We start from the raw sequence: 19,151 nt of genomic DNA, 5'->3' as shown, positions 1-19,151 counted from the left end.
TATGAGACGGAGTTGGAGATTGTTTGTCTTTAGTATTGGCAAACGAAAAGACAGGATGGTACATTCACAGTCAAAGGCGCTACTATTGATATAAGCATGTGTGATCAGTCGCTTCATCTATTCGTGCAGTCATTCGTCTCTATCTATATCCAACTCTAACTCCGCCCTCTACAGCTTGCCTCCCCGCGTATCGACAGACTTGCGCAGCAATGAAATCACCTCGGCCGGGTCCTTGGCTCCAAAGACGGCACTGCCCGCAACAATCACATTTGCGCCAGCTTCCGCAGCCTGGTCGATCGTGCTGGGCCCCAGTCCTCCGTCAACCTCAATGTTCAGCTCGGGGTATCGTTTGCGCAGCTCCTGCACCTTGGGCAGCTCCGATGCCATGAACTTTTGTCCTCCAAAGCCGGGGTAGACTGTCATGACCAGGACCATCTGCATTGTCAAACATGTCAGCATCCAATTGGCTCATTATTGTCACAGAGCAACGCGGCGGGAGCTTACGTCAGGTCGGTCCTTGGGATCCGAGCTCTCGAGGATATCCCACAGCACATCGACGGATGTGTCGGGCTTGATGGCAATGCCCGCCAGCAGCCCGTTGTCGTGAATATATCGAATCAACTCCTTGGGGCTCGTCTTCTTATCCGTCGTCTCTTCGGGAGACTCTGCGGCGGAGGAAAAGGCAGCTTCGTAGTGGAAGCAGTACAGGTCGCAGCCGGCCTTTTTGAACTCCCTGACCCATTTCTTAGGCTGTCGTTGCGAGCATATGTTAGCTTCGGAATTGTAGGAGCTTCTTATCCTTGGTAGTGAGGATAGCTTGAAAGTAAACACGGAGCAGGTGTCTCTTGTACCTCAGCAATCATCATGTGGCAGTCGAACGTCCCTCGACCGGCGGGCTGGGCGGGCTTCTCGACGTGCGGCCGAACCTTGGCCACTACGGGGGCTCCGAATGTAATGTTTGGTACGAAATGGCCGTCCCTGTACACTGCATGTCAGCCTAGCTCGGGCAGTACAGAGGCGACGGTGCTGCGAGCATCCGAGGTCGAATAGCAATGGCGTAACTAACATGATATCAACGTGCAGCCAGTCCGCACCCTGTTCCATGGTCCGGGCACATTCCGCACCGAGCTGTGCAAAGTCGGCCGACAGAATTGACGGTGCAATAAGCGTTTTGGGAGCCATCTTTTTTCGTTGTGCAAAAAGTACAAATCAGAGAAAGATCAAAGCACGAAGCAGAAGAGCAATCTGGAAGCTGCTGGTGATATCCCGGCCCCGGTCACTACCTTAGTAGTAGGTAGTAATCATGCGGGCTGCGTCAATGCTGCCTCATTCGGTCATTGGTCGTCCGGGATTCCCCTCCAGGCGCAGCAATGTTTTTCCGCCTCTTCAGCTCTGCTGACTCACCCATCCAGAAGCTTCGCCACCCTGTCTTGCTTATTCATCGGGCCGCAAGTTTGCTCCAGGTCTGACATACTTGATGAACGCCTGCCTGCCCAGCCGCTCATTTGAAACCTTCTCCCAAACAACGTCTCCTTTCCTCAGTCACTCCCTCGCCGCCAGAAGTTGGATCACGCTCTCTAACGACCGCCCACTGCAATTCTCCAGCTCGTCAACGGGCGCAGAAATCCAGCCGCTTCTCTTGCCGACTAATCGATGCTCTGAGATTTTTTTTTCTCTCGATACGAAAGTTCGACCTCAGACGCCTTCACTGGTTACGAAAAGTCGGCCGGCAGAGACCCCCTTTGACTGCGCATTTCTGCCTTTTTCTTTCGCCGGATACCAATAACAGGACAGATAGAGGATATCTTCGAGCCGAGAAGAGGGCAACCCTTACATAGTTACAAAAGAACAAAAAAAAAAGAAAAGAAGAAGATCCGTCGCGCTTCTGCTGTCTTCCTGCCGTTGGCAAGGCTCCAGAAGGTCGACAGGATTCGCCGTTTTAGGCACCGCAAATTCAAAGACCAAAAGGTCGAACAAAGAAAGAAGCAGATCAAGCTCCCAGCTGGGCGATAGCATCTACGCGCAAGACAACTAAGTGCCTACTGTCACGTCGGTGGCCTCGATCGCGATCTTCCTTCTTCTCAACCTAGAGAACCGGCGACCGTCAAGCTGCATTCACCGCTCTTTGTCCAAGTCCTCAACGATCAACTCTGGGTGAGAGGGCTCTGCTTCAAGGTAGACTCTCCGGTAAGAAAGACAGTAGAGAAGAAGAGGCAGCAGCTGCGGCGACGAAGAAAGGAAGCGAAACGAGCGCGAGTCGCCTTTGACGAGATCAGCAACATCTACCGGCCAAAACCCTACGCGTCCAAGATGTTCCCGCCGCCGAGCGGAACCCCGACTGTGAACGGGAACGTGAACGGAAATGCAAATGCAAATGGAAAGCCGGCGGTTTTCCAAGAAGACCTAAACAATGTGCTCATGTGTCCCGACTGCAAAGAATACCCCCCCGACCTGATCGAGGAGTTTTCGAGCGGCGACATGGTCTGCAACAGCTGCGGCGTTGTCGTCGGCACTCGCATCATCGACACGCGCTCCGAGTGGCGGACGTTTGCCAATGATGACCAGGGCGGCGACGACCCCAGTCGTGTCGGAGGACCGCAGGACGAGTTCGTCGAGGGCCAGCACCTGGCCACAACGGTTGCCTTTTCCGAATCCAAAGCCCACAAGGCCCTGTCCAGGACGCAAAACAATGCCAACCAGGACAAGGCCCAGAAGGGCTTGATGCAGGCGTACAAGGAGATTGTCGCGCTCTGCGAGACGATTCATATGGGCGCCAATGTGTCCAACGCCGCCAAACACATCTTCAAGCTTGTCGACAAGCACAAGTTCATGAAGGGCAAGCCTCAGGAAGCCGTCATTGCTGGCTGCATCTTCATCGCATGCCGACAGAACAACGTGCCCCGAACCTTCAGGGAAATCTTTAATCTCACTAGTGTCAGCAAGAAGGAGGTCGGCAGAGTCTTTAAGCAGTTGCAGAACTTTTTGCAAAAGATTCAAGACACCGAAGGCGAGGGTGCTACCGGACTAAACACCGTCACAAACTACGAAAACACGTCCGTCGGCGCCGAGGATCTTTGTGGCCGTTATGTGTCTCAGCTAGGCTTCAAGAACCAGCAAAAGATTTCCAAAATCTCCCGTGATCTGGCAGAGCAGGCCACGGACATTTCCGCTCTTGCTGGCCGCTCGCCGCTGTCGGTTGCCGCCGCGTGTATCTACATGGCGTGTCACCTCATGGGAGAGCCGCGCCCCTCGGCGCCGATTGCCAAGCAGACGGGCGTGAGCGACGGGACGGTCAAGACGGCTTACAAGTTTCTCTTTGCTGTTCGTGACCAGCTGATCAAGAAAGAATGGCTCGAGGAGGGCGGCAAGATGGAGAACATCCCTCAAGTCCAGGGAGCTTGAGCACGCTTGCAGAGGTTGGAAATGCCCAGCAGGACGTGCGGGTGCGATGCATCTTTTGGTTCACAACCGCGAGCTCTGTTTGCTTGGTTCTTCGTCTCTTTTGCATCGTCGCATTTTGGAAAGGCGTTTCAGTTTTCATCTGTCGGGAGGCGACAACAGGTCCCTCATCAACACGGGGAGTTGCATCTTTCGCTGGCTGATGCTTCACTTAGAAGTCTGAAAATGGCATACGGTTTCGTCTGTTGGCCGAAGGGAGCCAATGTCGAGGAATCTGTTTCCTGGATCGAAGCTGGATTCCTTTCACCTTGCTGTATCTGGTGGCAGCTGGGTTTCTTCAAGGCAGGGATGGCAATATGTATGCTAACTATCGGGCATTTTATTGATTCACCGTAGAGTCATAATGGTAAAGTTTTTTGGCGTTGCAGCTTACATGTGTCTTGACAGCGTGAAGTGTGCAGACAGCTAATTGTCTATGGTGAGTGCCATCTGGAGGTTTCGCTTTTGGCGCCGCTTGCGTGCATTGAAGGGAGAGTGACAACGGCATAGAAAATTGAGGCTATCGTGAACTTGCCGAAAGCGGCATGTCTCTGCTGAATTGATCGAATGCAGTGGGTGACGTCATGGAAGCGGGTGGTCGGCAAACGTGCGTGGCTTTACCTGTGCTTTAAGGAACACGCAAGTCGTTCGGCATTTTTTCTCTCTGTGGCGCGAACAAGTTGAGAAAGTAGATAGACAGGAGAGAGAGAGATGGACCTGACTGGTTGAATGGGAAGACTGTTGCGTTTTTATAAAGGTCATTGCACCAGTGAATCGAGTCAGGCACATGTCAGCCTCACAGTGCGTTGAGCGGTAGATGATCCTCTGAGCCTTGAATACTACTTGCTTGTTGGACTAGCCGCACGGCCTGTCTCATGGCAGCCGGTGCCGATGCCCGACTTGGGACGGAGTTTTGCGCAGATGAGATGAGATGGGATGAGACTCATGTTGTGGGGGCAAGACATGGAGTCATGGCTGTCTGTCACTCTGGAGAAGGGTTACGCGTCAGAGACTTGGATACGATACTGGACATTCATGGTCGGTCTTTTTAGTTAACATGCTGTACTACAAGATATCTTGACCTAATGCACCGCTTGAATTCTATTCTTTGGTACATGGGGAGAATACGAGACATTACAGTCTAGTATACAGTTACTGACTGACGCCCTCGTGTGTGAGCCCACCCGTCTTATATAGTACACGAATTACAGACTATACGAGATATCCAGCACAGCCCCCCCAGGATTCAGCAAGACGCCGTCCCAACCCAAACGCCCCACGTGTTGCACCAACCGCCTCTAGAAGCTCGCCAGGGGGGTCCCGCACCGGCCAGAAACAGGCTCTTCTCCCACCCGTGGCGGCCTTTTAGAGGCCCCCATGTTCCGTCCACCGAAGCGTCTGGTTGCGTCAATGGCGGGATGGCGGCCACGATGCCCCTGTAACTGCCTGCTAACCGTTGGCAGTAGCCCGCTGGGGACTCGGGGTTTTGCAGCCCGTTTGCCACCGGCAAGTCATACCTTACCCGTCCATCCATCCATCGCCAGATCTCTGCGTGTCCAATTCGATTTTGTATCGTCATTTCCGTGCGAGTTTTGCGACGACGCTGGCCGTATCGACATCACTCGTTCTACCGCGCCAGAGCCCTCCATCGCTTCTATCTGGGCGTTCACTGTCTGGCATCTTGTGCTTTTTTGTCTGTCGTTTTGAAGATACACCAGCATCGCATCCGTTCAGGTCCATACCTACCTATCACCATCGTCGTCGTCGTCGTCATCAATACCTACCCAGCACTGCCTTTCTCTCACTTTTAGCAACGTCGCTCCGTATCCAATTACCCCCCATATCGGGCATATACTCGGCATGAGAACACAGGCCGCTTTACTTGGTTGAACAGAGTCCGGTTCTCTAGCGTCGCAAACGTCCTCTCGCCTATCGTCTTTTTTCATTTTCTGGGGTTGGCAGAAACAGAAGAGACGACGTTCTTTTCTGGGGGCAGGAGATCAGCATCGTTTCAGATGCTCATCGCGCCATGGCCGAGGGTCTGAACCGCTCCAAGTCGGACCAGGCCAGCAGCCTTGCCGACTACCCTCCCAGCTGCGGCGAGCCTGCGATCCCCCCTGCGAAGACAAAGGCGAAGACGAAGGCATCCGTCGTCCAGCGCATCCGCCATGTCGCCAGTTCGGTCTACCAGAAGGCTGTCGTCGAGGCGATTCTTCAGCGAGGCCAGCTGGCCGCCTCGAAAGACGGACGCAAGATACCCTTGCGGATTGACAATGACGAGGCCTTGATCGATTCCCGGCGCGGCCAGGCGTACATCTCCAACAGCATTCGCACGTCGCGGTACACTTTGTGGAACTTTGTGCCTAAGCAGCTCTTATTCCAGTTTACTCGCATCGGCAACTTTTACTTCCTCTGCGTTGGCATTCCTCAGATGGTACGTATCGCCCTGTGATTCGGCTCACTGCTTGCGCGTCTAATTCGCTGGATATGCAGATTCCTGGCCTCTCGACGACGGGCTCCTACACGACGATCCTCCCCCTCCTGTTCTTTGTATGCTTGACCATGTTCAAGGAAGGCTTCGATGACTACCGACGACACCGCCTGGACAAGGTTGAGAATGCAAACTTTGCGACTGTACTCGGCAAGGAGGACAAGTACACTGGCAAGACGAAGCGAGCACACTTTTTGGATCGATTCAATCCCTTCCATACGAAAACAACCAGCGAGCCTCGACCTGTCCCTGCCGAAGAGTTTCAAGGCGTTCGATGGGTGCCAACGAGATGGGCCGATATCAAGGTGGGAGACGTCATTCGACTTGCGCGCGACGAACCTGTGCCGGCCGACATTGCGCTCATCTACAGCGATGGCGAAAACAACTTGGCCTATGTCGATACCATGGCGCTCGATGGCGAGACGAATCTGAAGAGCAAACAAGTGTGTCATGCCCTCGAGGGATGCGGCACCATCCAAGGCATTGCGAAATGCGGTGCGGAATTCGTCGCCGAGGACCCCAATCCGGATCTGTTCAACTTCAATGGAAAAGTCACCGTCAATGAGAAGGCAGTCCCTTTGACCCTTAACGAGATCGTATACCGCGGCAGCGTGCTTCGCAATACAACGTGCGCCATTGGAATCGTACTCAACACGGGAGAAGAGTGCAAGCTGCGGATGAACTCCAACCGGCATCCAAAGGCAAAAAAGCCAGCTTTGGAGAGGGTCGTTAACCGAATCGTCATTACGCTCGCCTTCTACGTCGTCATCCTTTCTGTTGGAGTGTCGATGGGCTACATCCTCTGGCAGCGAAGCACCGAGCGTCATTCGTGGTATTTGGCTCATGCCAGTGTCCCCTTCCACGAGGTCATCATTGCTTTCATCATCATGTTCAACAATGTTATTCCACTATCTTTATACGTGAGCTTGGAAATTGTCAAGGTCGGGCAGCTGCTTCTTTTGAACTCGGACGTCGAAATGTACGACGAGGAGTCGGATACGCCGGCGCGATGCAACACAAACACCATTTTGGAAAACCTCGGTCAGGTTGGATACATCTTTTCGGACAAGACGGGCACGCTCACGGACAATGTCATGAAGTTTCGTAAACTCAGCGTTGCCGGTACCGTCTGGCTTCATGAGATGGACTTGGAGCCGCAGCCATCGCAGATCGATGGATCAGATACTACTTCGTCAATCGTCAAAGTTGACGTACCCAGTCGTGCCCCTTCGGTGAATCGGAGGGACCGTACCTCCGTTGTCATTCACGAGGAGTCTCTCGACAACGTGGACACGCCGATGTCACCAAGGCCGTCAATGGCAGGGCGACGATCGTCATCCCAATGGCGATCGACCGGCCGACCGGACCATGTTCAGCCTGATGTCAACACCTCTGACTTGCTCGAGTATATGAAGCTGCGGCCTCATTCAGCGTTCACTAGGAAAACCAAAGAATATTTGCTCGCCATGGCGCTGTGCCATTCTTGTTTGCCGGAGCAGAAAGATGGGAAGATCGACTTTCAGGCCTCTTCCCCTGACGAACTCGCCCTGGTGAGAGCTGCGCAAGAGCTGGGATACCTGGTGGTTCAACGAAACTCGAAGCAGATCACGCTCCAGGTCACCCAGACTGATGGGAGCGTTGAGCTTTTGAAATACGAGATCCTAGATATCATCGAATTCAGCAGTGCCCGGAAGAGAATGTCCATTGTCGTGCGCTACCCCGACGGTCGCATCTCGGTCATATGCAAGGGCGCCGACTCGGCCATCCTGCCTCGCCTGAGGCTGTCTTCGCTCGCCATGCAGAAAGCAACAGAAGTCCGACAGAGCGCCGATCTGGAGCATGAGCGATTCCGCCGCAGCGAGCAGCTCGAACCGCGCAACAGCTTCGGTGGCAGGCCCAGCCTGAGCGTTCGCCGCAATCCCACCATCACGCGGGAACGCAGCGTGCACCGGCCGTCGATGGGCAATCGAAGCAAGTCCTTTGAGCTCAACAAGCTGACCCGCCGGTCCGAGGAACGGCCACGCCCATCGTTCAACCTCAATTCACGAGGAGCATCGTTCGACATATCAAACCGCCATCTACTGAGTCCCATGACGCCTCATGCCCCCCAGCCGCTGGATCCTCGTCTCAGCTTCTTGGAAGATTCCGGGATTTTCGACGAATCTGAAGTGTTTACAAAATGCTTCAAGCACTTGGACGATTTCGCCACTGAAGGTCTGCGGACGCTCCTCTTTGCCCAGAAGTTCGTCTCGGAGCAGGAATACAGGTCATGGAAGAAGCTTTACGACGACGCTACCACCAGTCTCACAAATCGGCAGGAAAAGATCGAGGCCGCCGGAGAGATGATTGAGCAGGCATTTGAGCTCGTTGGCGGAAGTGCGATCGAAGACAAGCTTCAAAAGGGGGTACCTGAAACCATCGACAGGCTGAGACGGGCCAACATCAAGATCTGGATGTTGACGGGAGACAAGCGAGAAACGGCGATCAATATTGCTCACTCTGCCCGGATTTGCCGTCCCGGTTCCGACGTGTACATTATTGACGCCACGAAGGGCTCTCTCGAGACGCAGCTCTCGGCCATGGCCGAAGATCTGACCGTTGGCTCGATCCACAGCGTCGTCGTCATAGATGGGCAGACCTTGGCGGCTGTGGAAAAGTCAGAGGCCCTTTCGGTGCAATTCTTTGCCATCATGCTTCGGGTGGACTCGGTCATTTGCTGCCGCGCATCGCCCGCTCAAAAGGCCCTCTTGGTCCGAACCGTTCGGAGCAAACTCAAGGCGTACAGAGGCAAGAACCGGCGCGGGCTGACGCTGGCAATCGGCGACGGCGCAAACGACCTTGCCATGATCCAGGCGAGCCATGTCGGCATTGGCATCTCGGGCAAAGAGGGACTCCAGGCCGCGCGAGTGGCAGACTACGCCATTGCACAGTTCCGGTTCCTGCAGCGGCTACTCCTCGTTCATGGAAGATGGAACTACGTCCGTACCGCCAAGTTCATCGTGTGCACTTTCTGGAAGGAAATGTTCTTCTACCTCCCTGCGGCGCAGTACCAACGCTACAACGGCTATACCGGAACCTCGCTTTACCAGTCGGCAAGTTTGACCGTCTTCAACACGCTCTTTACGAGTCTCTGCACGATCTGCATGGGTATCTGGGAGCAGGATCTCCGAGCCGAAACCCTGCTGGCGATCCCCGAGCTGTACATTTACGGCCAGCGCAACATGGGCCTGAATTTCTGGAAATACATGCGCTGGATGCTGCTCGCTGCCATTGAGGGCGTGATTACCTGGAACGGCATCTGGGCTGGCTACGGATGGGTGACGCCGGCGGCCAAGGACGAGAATCTGTACGCCCTTGGGTCATTGGTGTTTACGGTTGGCGTCTTGTGGATCAATTGGAAGTTATTGTCAGTCGTCTTGATCCCAGTTCCCCCCTTGACTTACCGAACACACAAAAAAAAAGAAAGAAAGAAAGAAAAGAAAGCAACAGAATCAAGCTAACCGTGAAAATAGCATCTTCGAAACGCACTACAAGTCCGCCGTCGTAATGGCCTGCTTCTTCATCACAACAGCCGGCTGGTTCGCCTGGCTGGCCTTCCTCGACGGCGTCTACGCGGCCACGCCGTCGGGCGACTACGACATCCGGCACACCTTCACGCGGCTCTGGGGCGCGGACGCGGTGTGGTGGTCCACCGTCTTCATCGTGCTGGCGTTCATGGGCATGATGGAGCTGCTCTTCAAGGCGGCCAAGAGGGCGATGCTGGTCGCGGGGCTGTGGCACTGGCCGCCGTGGCAGCAGCGCAGGGCGAGGCTGCGCGACAACGTCGAGGAGTGGGAGCTGGAGCTGTGGCAGGAGATGGAGCAGGACGAGGCCGTGAGGAGGAAACTTGCTCGGATGGCGAGGGATGATGGGGACGATGGTGATGTTGGTGTTGGTACTATTCTTGATGGTGATGATGATGTTATTAGGGTTGGGGGGGAAGATGAGGATGTTTTGGAGCAGATTGAGGTGGATATTTCGAGGAGGTCGTGAAGTTGGTGAATTCTTCATTGTAATGATTTGGAGGGGGGGGCGTTTTTGTTTTTTGAATTGCGGGCTGGGATTGGATTTGGGGTTGGTGACTGTCTTGGGACTTGTGATGATGAGTGGTGGTTTTTTCTTTCAGGTTCCTTTTTTCTTTGATGAAAGACATGATACCCAGAGTGACGAAGTTGGATTCTGTCAATAGGGGAAGACCAGCGATGAGGCATCATAGTAGACATTGGTACATCAGTACAGTACGTGGATACTACCTGTATACGACGTTTGAATTCTATACTTCTCCCCCGGTGTGACGGCTTTGACATATTCTGGAGCAGTAACAGAACAATAAACAGGTCATATCTCATTACGTACTCTAGGTACTCCATTCTCATATTCCAGACGAAACCCCATCATTTTCCCCAGCCTTTCAACCGAATGAAATAAATGAACAAAAAAAAGGGAAGCCTCATGGCCTACTAGGCTCAAGGCCAGCTTGCTTCTCCCCTCTTTTCTCCACCAACATCACGCACAACAACCCCTTCTTCACCCGCCTTCCTCTTCGACACAGGCGGCTCAACCTTGCCCACGATATCCAACGTCCTAAACGCCACCAGGACCACCCCCATGGACACGATCCCAAAGGCAAAGTTCATCCACGAAGCCGCTCGCAGGCCCCTCAGAGACTCCGGCTCCCACGCCACGATGCTTCCCGCGTCCTTGACAGACAAGCCACGGGCGTTGGCCATGACGGCCGTCTGGACGGCCGTGCTGATGGCGAGGCCGATGGATCGCCCAAACTGTCCGACCGAGTTGATGAGCGCGCCGCCCACGGCTTGGTCCTCTCTGGGAAGAGCGCGGGAAGTGAAGAGGGTAAGACAGGGCCACGTGGTGTCTGAGCCAATGACGGCGAGAATCATGGCGGGAAGGCCGTAGGCAAAATAGGAAGTCGACGGCGAAATGGGCACGGCGTACAAGAGACAGGCGATGCAGAGGGCGACGTGGCCGGTGATGAGGATGAAGAGAGTCGGCACGCGGTCGAGGAGCTGGGAGACGATGATGGCCACGGTGGCGCCGCCCACACCGGTCGGGATGAAGCGCAGCATTGTCTGCAGGGGGGACAACCCCTGGAATTCTTGGAAGAAGTAGGTGGTGAAGATGAGATAGTTGTTGAAGCCGGCGAAGAAGAGGAGCATTATGACCATGACGGCGCTGAACTGGAGGTTGCGGAAGATGGAGACTTTGATGAGCGGCGGCGTCGGAGACGGAGCTGGCTGCAGATTGCCATGGGCATTCGACGACGCGGCGTCCCCTAATTCTACAGCTCCAGAATCCGCAGGTATATGTGAAGCAGCCGTCAGTCTTCGTTCCAGATACCATTGCCAGACCGCAAAGGCAGCAATGATGAGGATGGAAACAACAATAAGGACAGGTATCCAAGGAGTGTCCCATCCCACAACGTTACCCTCTGTAAGGGCGAACATGAGGGCAAGGAGGCCGACAGTAATGAGCGTAGCCCCGATCCAGTCAATCTTTGGCGGGCCTTTCTTGTCCGCAGCGGATGGCGACGGAGGAACAGGAATGAAGAGGATGCCGCAGACGGAAATGATGCCGCCCATGATGGCGAGGACGCCAAAGATCCATTTCCAATCGGTGTACTGGGCCATCAAGCCGGCAAGCATGTTTCCGAATACACTCCCAAGAGGGGCACCGGCGCCTGGCAGGCTCAGGAGATTAGGGTCAACTCATTCATGTGTGGCGGGAAACCGGAGACATACCGTATGTGCTAAAGGCATAGTTCTTTGCTTTGCCTGGAGGAAACGTGACGCCCAGGATGCCAATCGCCGTGGGCACATTGGCAGCAGATCCCTGATTTACAACGATACGCAATCAGCAACAGTTCAAGCGCAGAAAGGGTTCCGCGTAAGAAAGGACATACCAAGCCGTGAAGCGCCCGAAAGACATTGAAGCCAATCTCATTCGGCACAAAGGGGTTCGCTGCCGTCACCGCCGTCACCCAGATGGATCCCAGGATGAAGATGAGCCGCTTTCCATACAAGTCCGCAATCCGGCCCCAGAACAGTAGGAAGCAGCCAAAGGTCAACGAGTACGAAGAGACGATCCACTGCTGTCGGCTGTCGGGGACGGAGAGGTGATGGCCGATGGTAGGGAGGATGATGACGACGCTCTGGAGGGAGAGGGTCTGCGGGCATGCATGGTTAGTTTCGCATGGGCAGTGAGGATTGAGAGGCTTGACTTGCGTTGAGAAAGGCGGCGCCGGTGACGGTGGCCACGAGGGCGATGCATCTGCCCCGTGAGAGCGTCAGGGCGTGCTCATCGCCGTGATCCTTGAGCTCGCTGCCACCGCTCTCGTCTCCTCCATTCCCACCCCCATCGCCATCCCCATCGCCATTGCCGTCCGCATCGCGCTCGTGTCCCCGTTCGCTTCCATCGCCCGTGTCATTCGACGACACCGACCGACTCGTTGCAACCGCCGCCTGCTTGTCCGTCGTCCCGACACTGTCGTCACCATCGCCGCTCCTCGACCGAATGGTAAGAGAAGAAGAACTCTTTGCATCTCCGCCTCGTCTAGTTTCCATGAAGTCCAACTCTTTGGCAAGAGACGACATCCTGGACCACACCGGAGTCGCTCCTGCCGGCACCGGAACCAGGTTTTCAAGACGCCGCTTTAGGAAGTGATCGGTCCGCTGCGAGGTCAAGCGAAGGGACTCGGCCGAGCAGTCGAATGGGAGAGGAAGAATCCCAATGGAGAGAAAAGGAAAAAAGAAAAACAATAGTTCTCAATCTCTCAATTGAGTCTTCAAAGGGAGATATTCATATGAAATGCTGCTCCGTGATAGGGCCGATCAGCAAAGGCGATAGGAGGCGCCGATAACGCAACAAGAGAATGGCCATCAATCAATCTTTGGCTCCTCCAGTCTCAATGCCCACCAGTACGAGCTCTTTCCAAGATATTGCGTGCTTCAGGATGATCCTCCCACAAGCAAAAAGAATTACGGCCCCCCTCTTCAAGGCAAGGAGACTGACGAGCCGCGAAACATGAAAAGCAAAATGCGAAAGGAAAGAAGAGCGGAAAAGAAAGAGAGAGGACGACTGTAAGCACAGCGTGTCATGGATCATGCATGCATCATATGACATCAATCCCAGACACAATAAAACAAAACATCAAGAATGCGGAACAAAACATGGGATAACAATCCAGAGGTTGATTCCCTCCAAAGAAAACCTTGTCAAAAAGCCATTCCCGTGTCCGCTTCGCTGCAACCATCAATCTGATCCTCTCCACAACTAACTAATTAACCTCCCCCCCCCCCCCCCCCCAAAGTTGCAGCTTCGCGAACGAAATGGAGCAGGAACAGCACGTCGTTTATTCCCACTTCTTCATTATCAGTCATTCCGACTACTTCACATACCATCGCATTGCCAGATAAGAGAAAGGGATCATGTAGATGGAGGTTACGTAGGTTTAGTTCTTACAAGGCCTGTATCCCCCCCACGCTAAATCAACCCCATCAACTCGGGATTTACAAACGGCATCTTAGACTCGGCAGATAGCCGTCTTGCCGTCTCACTCCAAGCCTTCCGATATGCACCTTATTCCCAGCTAAATCTCGAGAAAACAGATAATATAATATCTACCCTGCTTCGTATTCGACCACCGTGTCCCATAGACATGTCACAACTGTCTCATGTTAATTCACATACAGAGTACTCACCATGGAATCCGCGCCACCAAAGCACATCGCCTGCTGTCATACAACACGACACAACACAGCGCCACTATTCAAGGAACAACAGAAATCGTCTTCTCGTGCACTCATCAAACGTTTGCATTTTTTTGTTGACTGCCTATTCGCCGTGTCCACTAAAGCATCTCAATCCCTCATGGTGATTTGCTTGTTCAATGACCTGCCCTATCCGTAAAACCACCGCCCAACTGAATATACCAGGCGGCAAAAGAAAAAAAGGCCCTCCCAAAAAGTGAATGAGACCCCGTGCGTCAAATCACAACAAAACCAGTCAGTTTTTTTTGTCGGTTGCCCTCGAGAGTCCCCGAAAAAGGGGGGAACAAATGAGTGAGAACGACGTCATCAAACAAAACCCATGCTCCCCGTCCGTCCTCGTAGCCCTTTCTTTCCATTTTGCCCAAGCCGCCCACCCTTTGCTTTCTTCTAGGTGATTCTCGAAAAAAATGAAACTAAAGAAACAATCGTACAACGTTTGCATCGACGAGTAAAAGACTTGAGCAAGACTTTCTTCCTCTCCGCCTCGAAGCCCGAGCCCGTTGGTGCATGAGGGGGCAACACAGCATGGTGTGCTGCTCAGCGTTCCCTCTCCCGTACCTCGAAATCAACCTCTCATAAGGCGGTTTAGTGTAGTGACACGCGCACACACAAGTCCATTTGTGATAGAGGACAAACGTAAGAGTGAAATGATGGATAAAAAAAAATTAAAGAACAAGGGGGTGGGGAAGTTAGATCCCCTTCGCGAACCTGGAATTCAAGACGAGCGCCATCCCGTCCCGCTCGCGGCGATATCGCCCTCGTCGTTTTCCTTCACGGTTTCTACCCCACTAATGGTAGTTTCCGCCCCAGCCGCCGCGTTGCTGCTGCTGTTGGCCTTGCTGCTGCTGCTGTGCGGTGCTGTAGTAGCCTCCGCTGCCGAAACCGCCCTGGCCGTACGAGCCGTAGGGGGTGCTGTGCTGGTTGCCGGCGGCACCGGCGCCCATGCCGTAGCCGCCGCTGCCGTGGAGGCCGTGGCCCTGCAGGTGGCTGGGGTAGCCACCATAGCCGCCGCCCATCTGGGACGTCTGGGGAGGTGGCAGGCTGCCGCTCTGTCCGGGAGCTGTGTTCGTGGCGGAGCCGGGCCGGGGTGCGCCGAGTGAGGGCGAGGGGCCCGAGGACGTCTTGGTCTCGCCGAACGGCTTCAGCTCGTCACCCGAAGATCCGGCACTCGGCTGTGTCTGGCTGCTAAAGGACTGTCCCTGGGACTGGAACGATGAAGCGCCGCGGGAGAAGCTGTCGTTCATGCTGCCAAAGGTGCTGCCTCCCAGGCCAGGCTGGCTGGCAGCCTGGGCTGAGCCGGCGCGGCCATAGTCGCCAAGACCGGAGCCAAGAGGGCTGTCCCTGTGGAGGGACGACGGGCCAAAGGTTCCAGGGGACGACGTGTGGTCATACGGGGCGTTGGGAGAGACGCCGTAAGGCTGTCCATAGATGGCACCCTTGCCGTACGGACCGAATCCTCCCTGTCCGTAACCCGAGTAGTACTGGTGGTAGTAGGGGTTGCTGTAGTACGGGTGGTTGTACCCGGGGTATTGGCCGTGGGCCTGAGGCTGCGAGCCGGGGCCTCCCTGCTGCTGAGGCTGTTGCTGCTGAGCCTGGGTCACGGGGTTGGGCGTGGAGTGGCCGCTGTTCTGGTTGTCGGTGCTGCCGCCGAACCTGGGCTGGTTGTGGCCAGTGCCGCTCTGGGGATACTGGCTGAGGTTATCGCTCTGAGACGCGTTGTAGCCTCCAAAGCCCCTTTGTTGCGAGGGGACGCCCTCTGGCTGGGCGTGTGCTCCCTGCTGACCAAAGTGCTGGCCGTAAAAGGCGTATGGGTTTCGGTCTTGCTGGTTTGCGGTATAGTAGGCTGAGTAGTCGCTGGGTGCGGAGCTGAAAGCGGCACCGGGCTGCTGTGCGGGCGGCTGGGAAGTTTGAGCCGCAAAGTTATCAAACGGCGGCTGAGACGCGGGAGTGGCTCCCTGGTTGAACGGATCCAAAGGCTTCTGCTGAGTCGCCGAGAGCTCGTGGGGACCGCTCTGGCCGAATCGACCGAACTGTTGAGTGTTGGGAATAGGCTGTTGAGCAGCTGACAAGTTTGTTAGACAACAACTGACAGGATTCTTCAGCGCAAAGGGAGGCAAAGCATACCGTTAGGTGTCATTCCAGGAGGAGGAGCAGTCGTAGGTTTAGGAGCAAAGGTCTCCGGCATAGCAACAGGCTGGGTAGCCGGAGGGAGAGAGGTTCGGGGAACGGCAACAGGAGAGTCGGCGGGGGGCTGAGCTCGGGTCTCGGGCTCCTCGCGCTCGCCATCGATATCTTCGTCGTCATCGAGGTTGAAGGCACCAAACTGCACAGCAGCGCGGTCCACCTCCCGGTTACCGGGCATGCGCACGGCCTCTTCCTGGTCGAGGACGCGTCGCTGGAAGCTCGGAGTGCGAGGTGCAGCTCTCTCGGTGGTGGCCTTCAGAGCGGTAGCAGCAAAGCCGCTAGTAGCGGCTCTCTGAGTCTGCTGCTGCTGTTGAGCGGCGGAAAGAGGAGTAGCGTTGGTGGGAGGAGGGCTCTGTCGGGGGTCCCAAGAGCCAGCAGCCGTGCTCGCAGCGGTATCGGTCGGGGGCGGTGCAGAGACGTCAACAACCTGCTCCAGGTTGGTCTCGGTGAGTTCGTCTGGGGTGGGCTTGATCTCGGCAGCTGGTTCGGTGGCGGCGGGGGGAGCGACAGGAGTTGCCTGCTCAGCAACGGGAGTGGACTCTGCTTCGGCCTCAGCCTCGGGTTTGGCAGGTTCGGGTTCAACAGGAGCGGCGGCGGTTTCAGGGACGGGTTCGGGTTCGACGGGTTCGGCGGGCTTGGGAGCAGGAGCTTCCTTGGGAAGCGCGGGCACAACCTTGGGAGCTGTGGACTGTCGGAGCATGCTGGCCCAGGTCTTGACTTGAGGAGCGGCGGGCTTGTTCAGAGACTCGGCGAGAACGGGCTTTTCCGAAACTGCGGGCTTCTCCTCGACGCCGTTGGCCTTGTCGTCTTTGTACGCGGGAGATTCTTCGGTCGGCACAGACAGCTGCTGGTTTTCCTTGGTTCGGGATCCGTTGGTGGGATGGGCTGCCCTAGCACGTCCGCTACGACCCCCCCTCTCCGTGGCTCTGCCGCGACCACCACGAGTTCCCTCGGCAGCGCTGCGGCCTCCACGGGCAGTTCGAGCGGCGGCTGACAAGTCCGTGACGACGGGTGCGGAGGATGCGTCCTTGGCCTTGGTGCGAGCGGTCTTCTTCGTCTTGGAGACTTCGCCCCACTGCGAGATTGTACCTATGACGACGAAAGGAAAAAATCGGCAAATCAGCAATTGAACGTTGAATATGGCGGCTGTGAGCATGCTGAAGCGACTGCTGCCTTGCCATTGGACTGCCGCACGCACGGCTGTCTTTTGCTTTCAGACAGGAAATGGTACGGGAAAGCACAAGGGAAGGGCAAAGGTCACGAATGCAAGCGGCAGAATTTGTCTCCCAAACGTACCATCGGCGATTCGTGTCACGGCCTCAGTCTCATCACCGTTCGTCTCCTTGAGAGCGTAGAGGACATCGGCCTCGGACCAGTCGGGGAACATCTCGCGAATGACGCCCGTCTTGTCGCCATACTGCTTTCGAAGCTCGGCAAACTCGCCCTCGTCCTCAAAGGTGCCCAAGTTGTCGTCGGCGGTCTTGTGATCCGTCTTGTCGCCGTTGGCTCTGCGGCCGCCTCGACCGGCGAAACCCCCTCTGCCGCCTCGGCCAGAGCCCCTGCCGCGGGAGGCAGAGGGCCGTGAGATGACCTCAGACATGGATGGGAATAGCTGATTAGGGATGTGAGATTGGGAGGAAGTTGGGAACTGTGCAGTGGCCCGTCAGATGGCCTCTGCAGCGGGCGCTGTGTGGCGAGCAAGAGGGGTGGAGAGGTGGGAGAGAAAAGACGGAAGAGAAGAGAGAAATGTTAGAGAGAGAAACAACAACGAAGAGAACAAAGCCGAGCGTCAACTCGAGCGAGAGAGCCGTGGGTTGAGGTTGCGTGTTGCTTGTGGCAAGGGGAGGTTGAAAGGCAGAGGTGGAGGGCACGAGGTTTTGGACCAAACGCTGGTCACGATTTTTTGGCTTGAGCGCCTGGTGACGCCCCCCCTTGGCCTTTGACCGCGTTAAAGGCACAGGCGCAGCAGGCGCTCCAGTAGGCCCCAGGCACTGCTCCGCTGTAACACAGTGCCAGATCCAGCGCCCAAGGGCCGCCGGTGCGCTGGGGCGGCAAGGCTTGGGGCGGTAGGCGAGCCGGCCAGCGCTCGGATAGGGCTAGAAGCAGCTTGCAGGCTCTGGCCGCTGCCTGATCCGTCGTCGCTGCCCACCAGACGTCAATGTCGGGGAACAAGCTGCGAGGCTGCGAGCAAACGGCGCAGCAGGCGAGGGCCTCGGGGTGCTTCCGGCCAGACGGATGCTACGGGGGACTACGTGTGCTGGAGGCCTGTGGCAGAGGCCGGCAGATGCTACCAATTGGCTCCGGATGCTCTCGATCGCAGCAGTATTGGAGTTTCGACACACACGGGGAATTGGAACCCTCGAGCTGGCAAAGCCTTGCTGCTGCTGCTGCTCCCCGCACACTGTACGCCGGCACTGTATATTGGGAGCTGCACATCGCAGATCGTGCGCAGGGCATCCCGACTGGGGATAGACGCCTTGTACTACTACGAGTATGGGTACCGAGTAACCTTTGCAAGGCTTCCGCCAAAGCATTCTCTGCACAGTGCTGCTTGCGTTCTGCCAACCACCCAGAGACGCTGGTGGTCGAATTTAGCACAGTACCAGCACGTCAGGCATTGAATGTACTCGTAAGACGCGGCTGACGCTTGCACACTTAAACTTTGAGCTAGGCCTGTCAGGCCGTGCAGGCAACACTGTACTCGGTAAAGCGACGGGAGTCTCGACTTGGGCCGTTGCGAGCGCCCATTGTGTCTTGGAGCCGCGAGGCACGGCAGAGGTAAGACATACGAGACAATGTTGGCAGGTGCTGATGGCTATGAGTCCAAGGCCTTGCAATTGGCCGAGCTGGAAGAGACATTCACCAGATGCTTTGCACGCTTTGTCTTTCCCTTTTGAGCGAGCCTCGCAGCGACCCAGTGCGAGAGACTGAGCTGGCGGTTGGCGCTCACTGTGCCTAACCGTTGCTGGACGTCTCTACAGTCCAGAGGACGATGTGCTCCGAACATGTACCTGCACACAGACTCGATCAAAGAATATGGAACTTCTTATCAGTCATCTACGAATTGTTACAGTGAACTGAACCTGTAGCAGAGCTCAGATTCAGCCAAAGGTCAAGCATTCTGAATCTGTACATCTCGTCACCAGCGTGTACCTTACCCCTCCGAAGGGCAGCAGCAGGTACCAGCACTTCCTGGGCAAGGTCCCTTACCA

At 55.7% G+C, this 19,151-nt stretch overlaps 5 protein-coding genes across 5 annotated transcripts; 2 read left to right on the top strand and 3 right to left on the bottom strand.

Annotated features, from left to right (window-relative positions):
• Positions 1-143: 143 nt before the first annotated feature.
• On the bottom strand, positions 144-1,196 carry BBK36DRAFT_1135230 (ribulose-phosphate 3-epimerase). Its single transcript, XM_024892565.1, has 4 exons — positions 1,067-1,196; positions 852-978; positions 505-750; positions 144-435 (listed from the first exon to the last, which is right to left on the bottom strand). Exons 1-4 carry the CDS (start codon positions 1,180-1,182, stop codon positions 169-171), a joined length of 756 nt encoding a protein of 251 aa, XP_024750321.1. The 5' UTR covers positions 1,183-1,196; the 3' UTR covers positions 144-168.
• A 1,070-nt stretch (positions 1,197-2,266) lies between these two features.
• BBK36DRAFT_1199150 (transcription factor) lies at positions 2,267-3,402 on the top strand (the record flags this gene model as incomplete). Its single annotated transcript, XM_024897077.1, has 1 exon — positions 2,267-3,402. Exon 1 carries the CDS (start codon positions 2,311-2,313, stop codon positions 3,400-3,402), a length of 1,092 nt encoding a protein of 363 aa, XP_024750320.1. The 5' UTR covers positions 2,267-2,310.
• A 2,065-nt stretch (positions 3,403-5,467) lies between these two features.
• On the top strand, positions 5,468-9,961 carry BBK36DRAFT_1199145 (phospholipid-translocating P-type ATPase; the record flags this gene model as incomplete). The annotated part of the gene is given in 4 exon segments (XM_024897076.1): positions 5,468-5,872; positions 5,932-9,314; positions 9,331-9,335; positions 9,501-9,961. The coding sequence occupies 4 exon segments, from the start codon at positions 5,468-5,470 to the stop codon at positions 9,959-9,961; spliced, it is 4,254 nt and encodes a 1,417-aa protein (XP_024750319.1).
• Positions 9,962-10,434: 473 nt separating this feature from the next.
• BBK36DRAFT_1199143 (MFS general substrate transporter) lies at positions 10,435-12,579 on the bottom strand (the record flags this gene model as incomplete). Its single annotated transcript, XM_024897075.1, has 5 exons — positions 10,435-11,223; positions 11,272-11,666; positions 11,728-11,818; positions 11,889-12,152; positions 12,211-12,579. The coding sequence occupies 5 exons, from the start codon at positions 12,577-12,579 to the stop codon at positions 10,435-10,437; spliced, it is 1,908 nt and encodes a 635-aa protein (XP_024750318.1).
• A 1,877-nt stretch (positions 12,580-14,456) lies between these two features.
• On the bottom strand, positions 14,457-17,574 carry BBK36DRAFT_1199135 (hypothetical protein). The gene is made up of 4 exons (XM_024897074.1): positions 17,236-17,574; positions 16,935-17,028; positions 15,880-16,898; positions 14,457-15,817 (listed from the first exon to the last, which is right to left on the bottom strand). The coding sequence occupies exons 1-4, from the start codon at positions 17,537-17,539 to the stop codon at positions 14,544-14,546; spliced, it is 2,691 nt and encodes an 896-aa protein (XP_024750317.1). The 5' UTR covers positions 17,540-17,574; the 3' UTR covers positions 14,457-14,543.
• Positions 17,575-19,151: the final 1,577 nt, after the last annotated feature.

Source organism: Trichoderma citrinoviride (assembly GCF_003025115.1).
Source record: "Trichoderma citrinoviride strain TUCIM 6016 unplaced genomic scaffold BBK36scaffold_6, whole genome shotgun sequence".
NCBI lineage: Eukaryota > Fungi > Ascomycota > Sordariomycetes > Hypocreales > Hypocreaceae > Trichoderma > Trichoderma citrinoviride.
The sequence above is the reverse complement of the archived record's forward strand: the minus strand, read 5'-3'. Positions and strand labels throughout refer to the sequence as shown.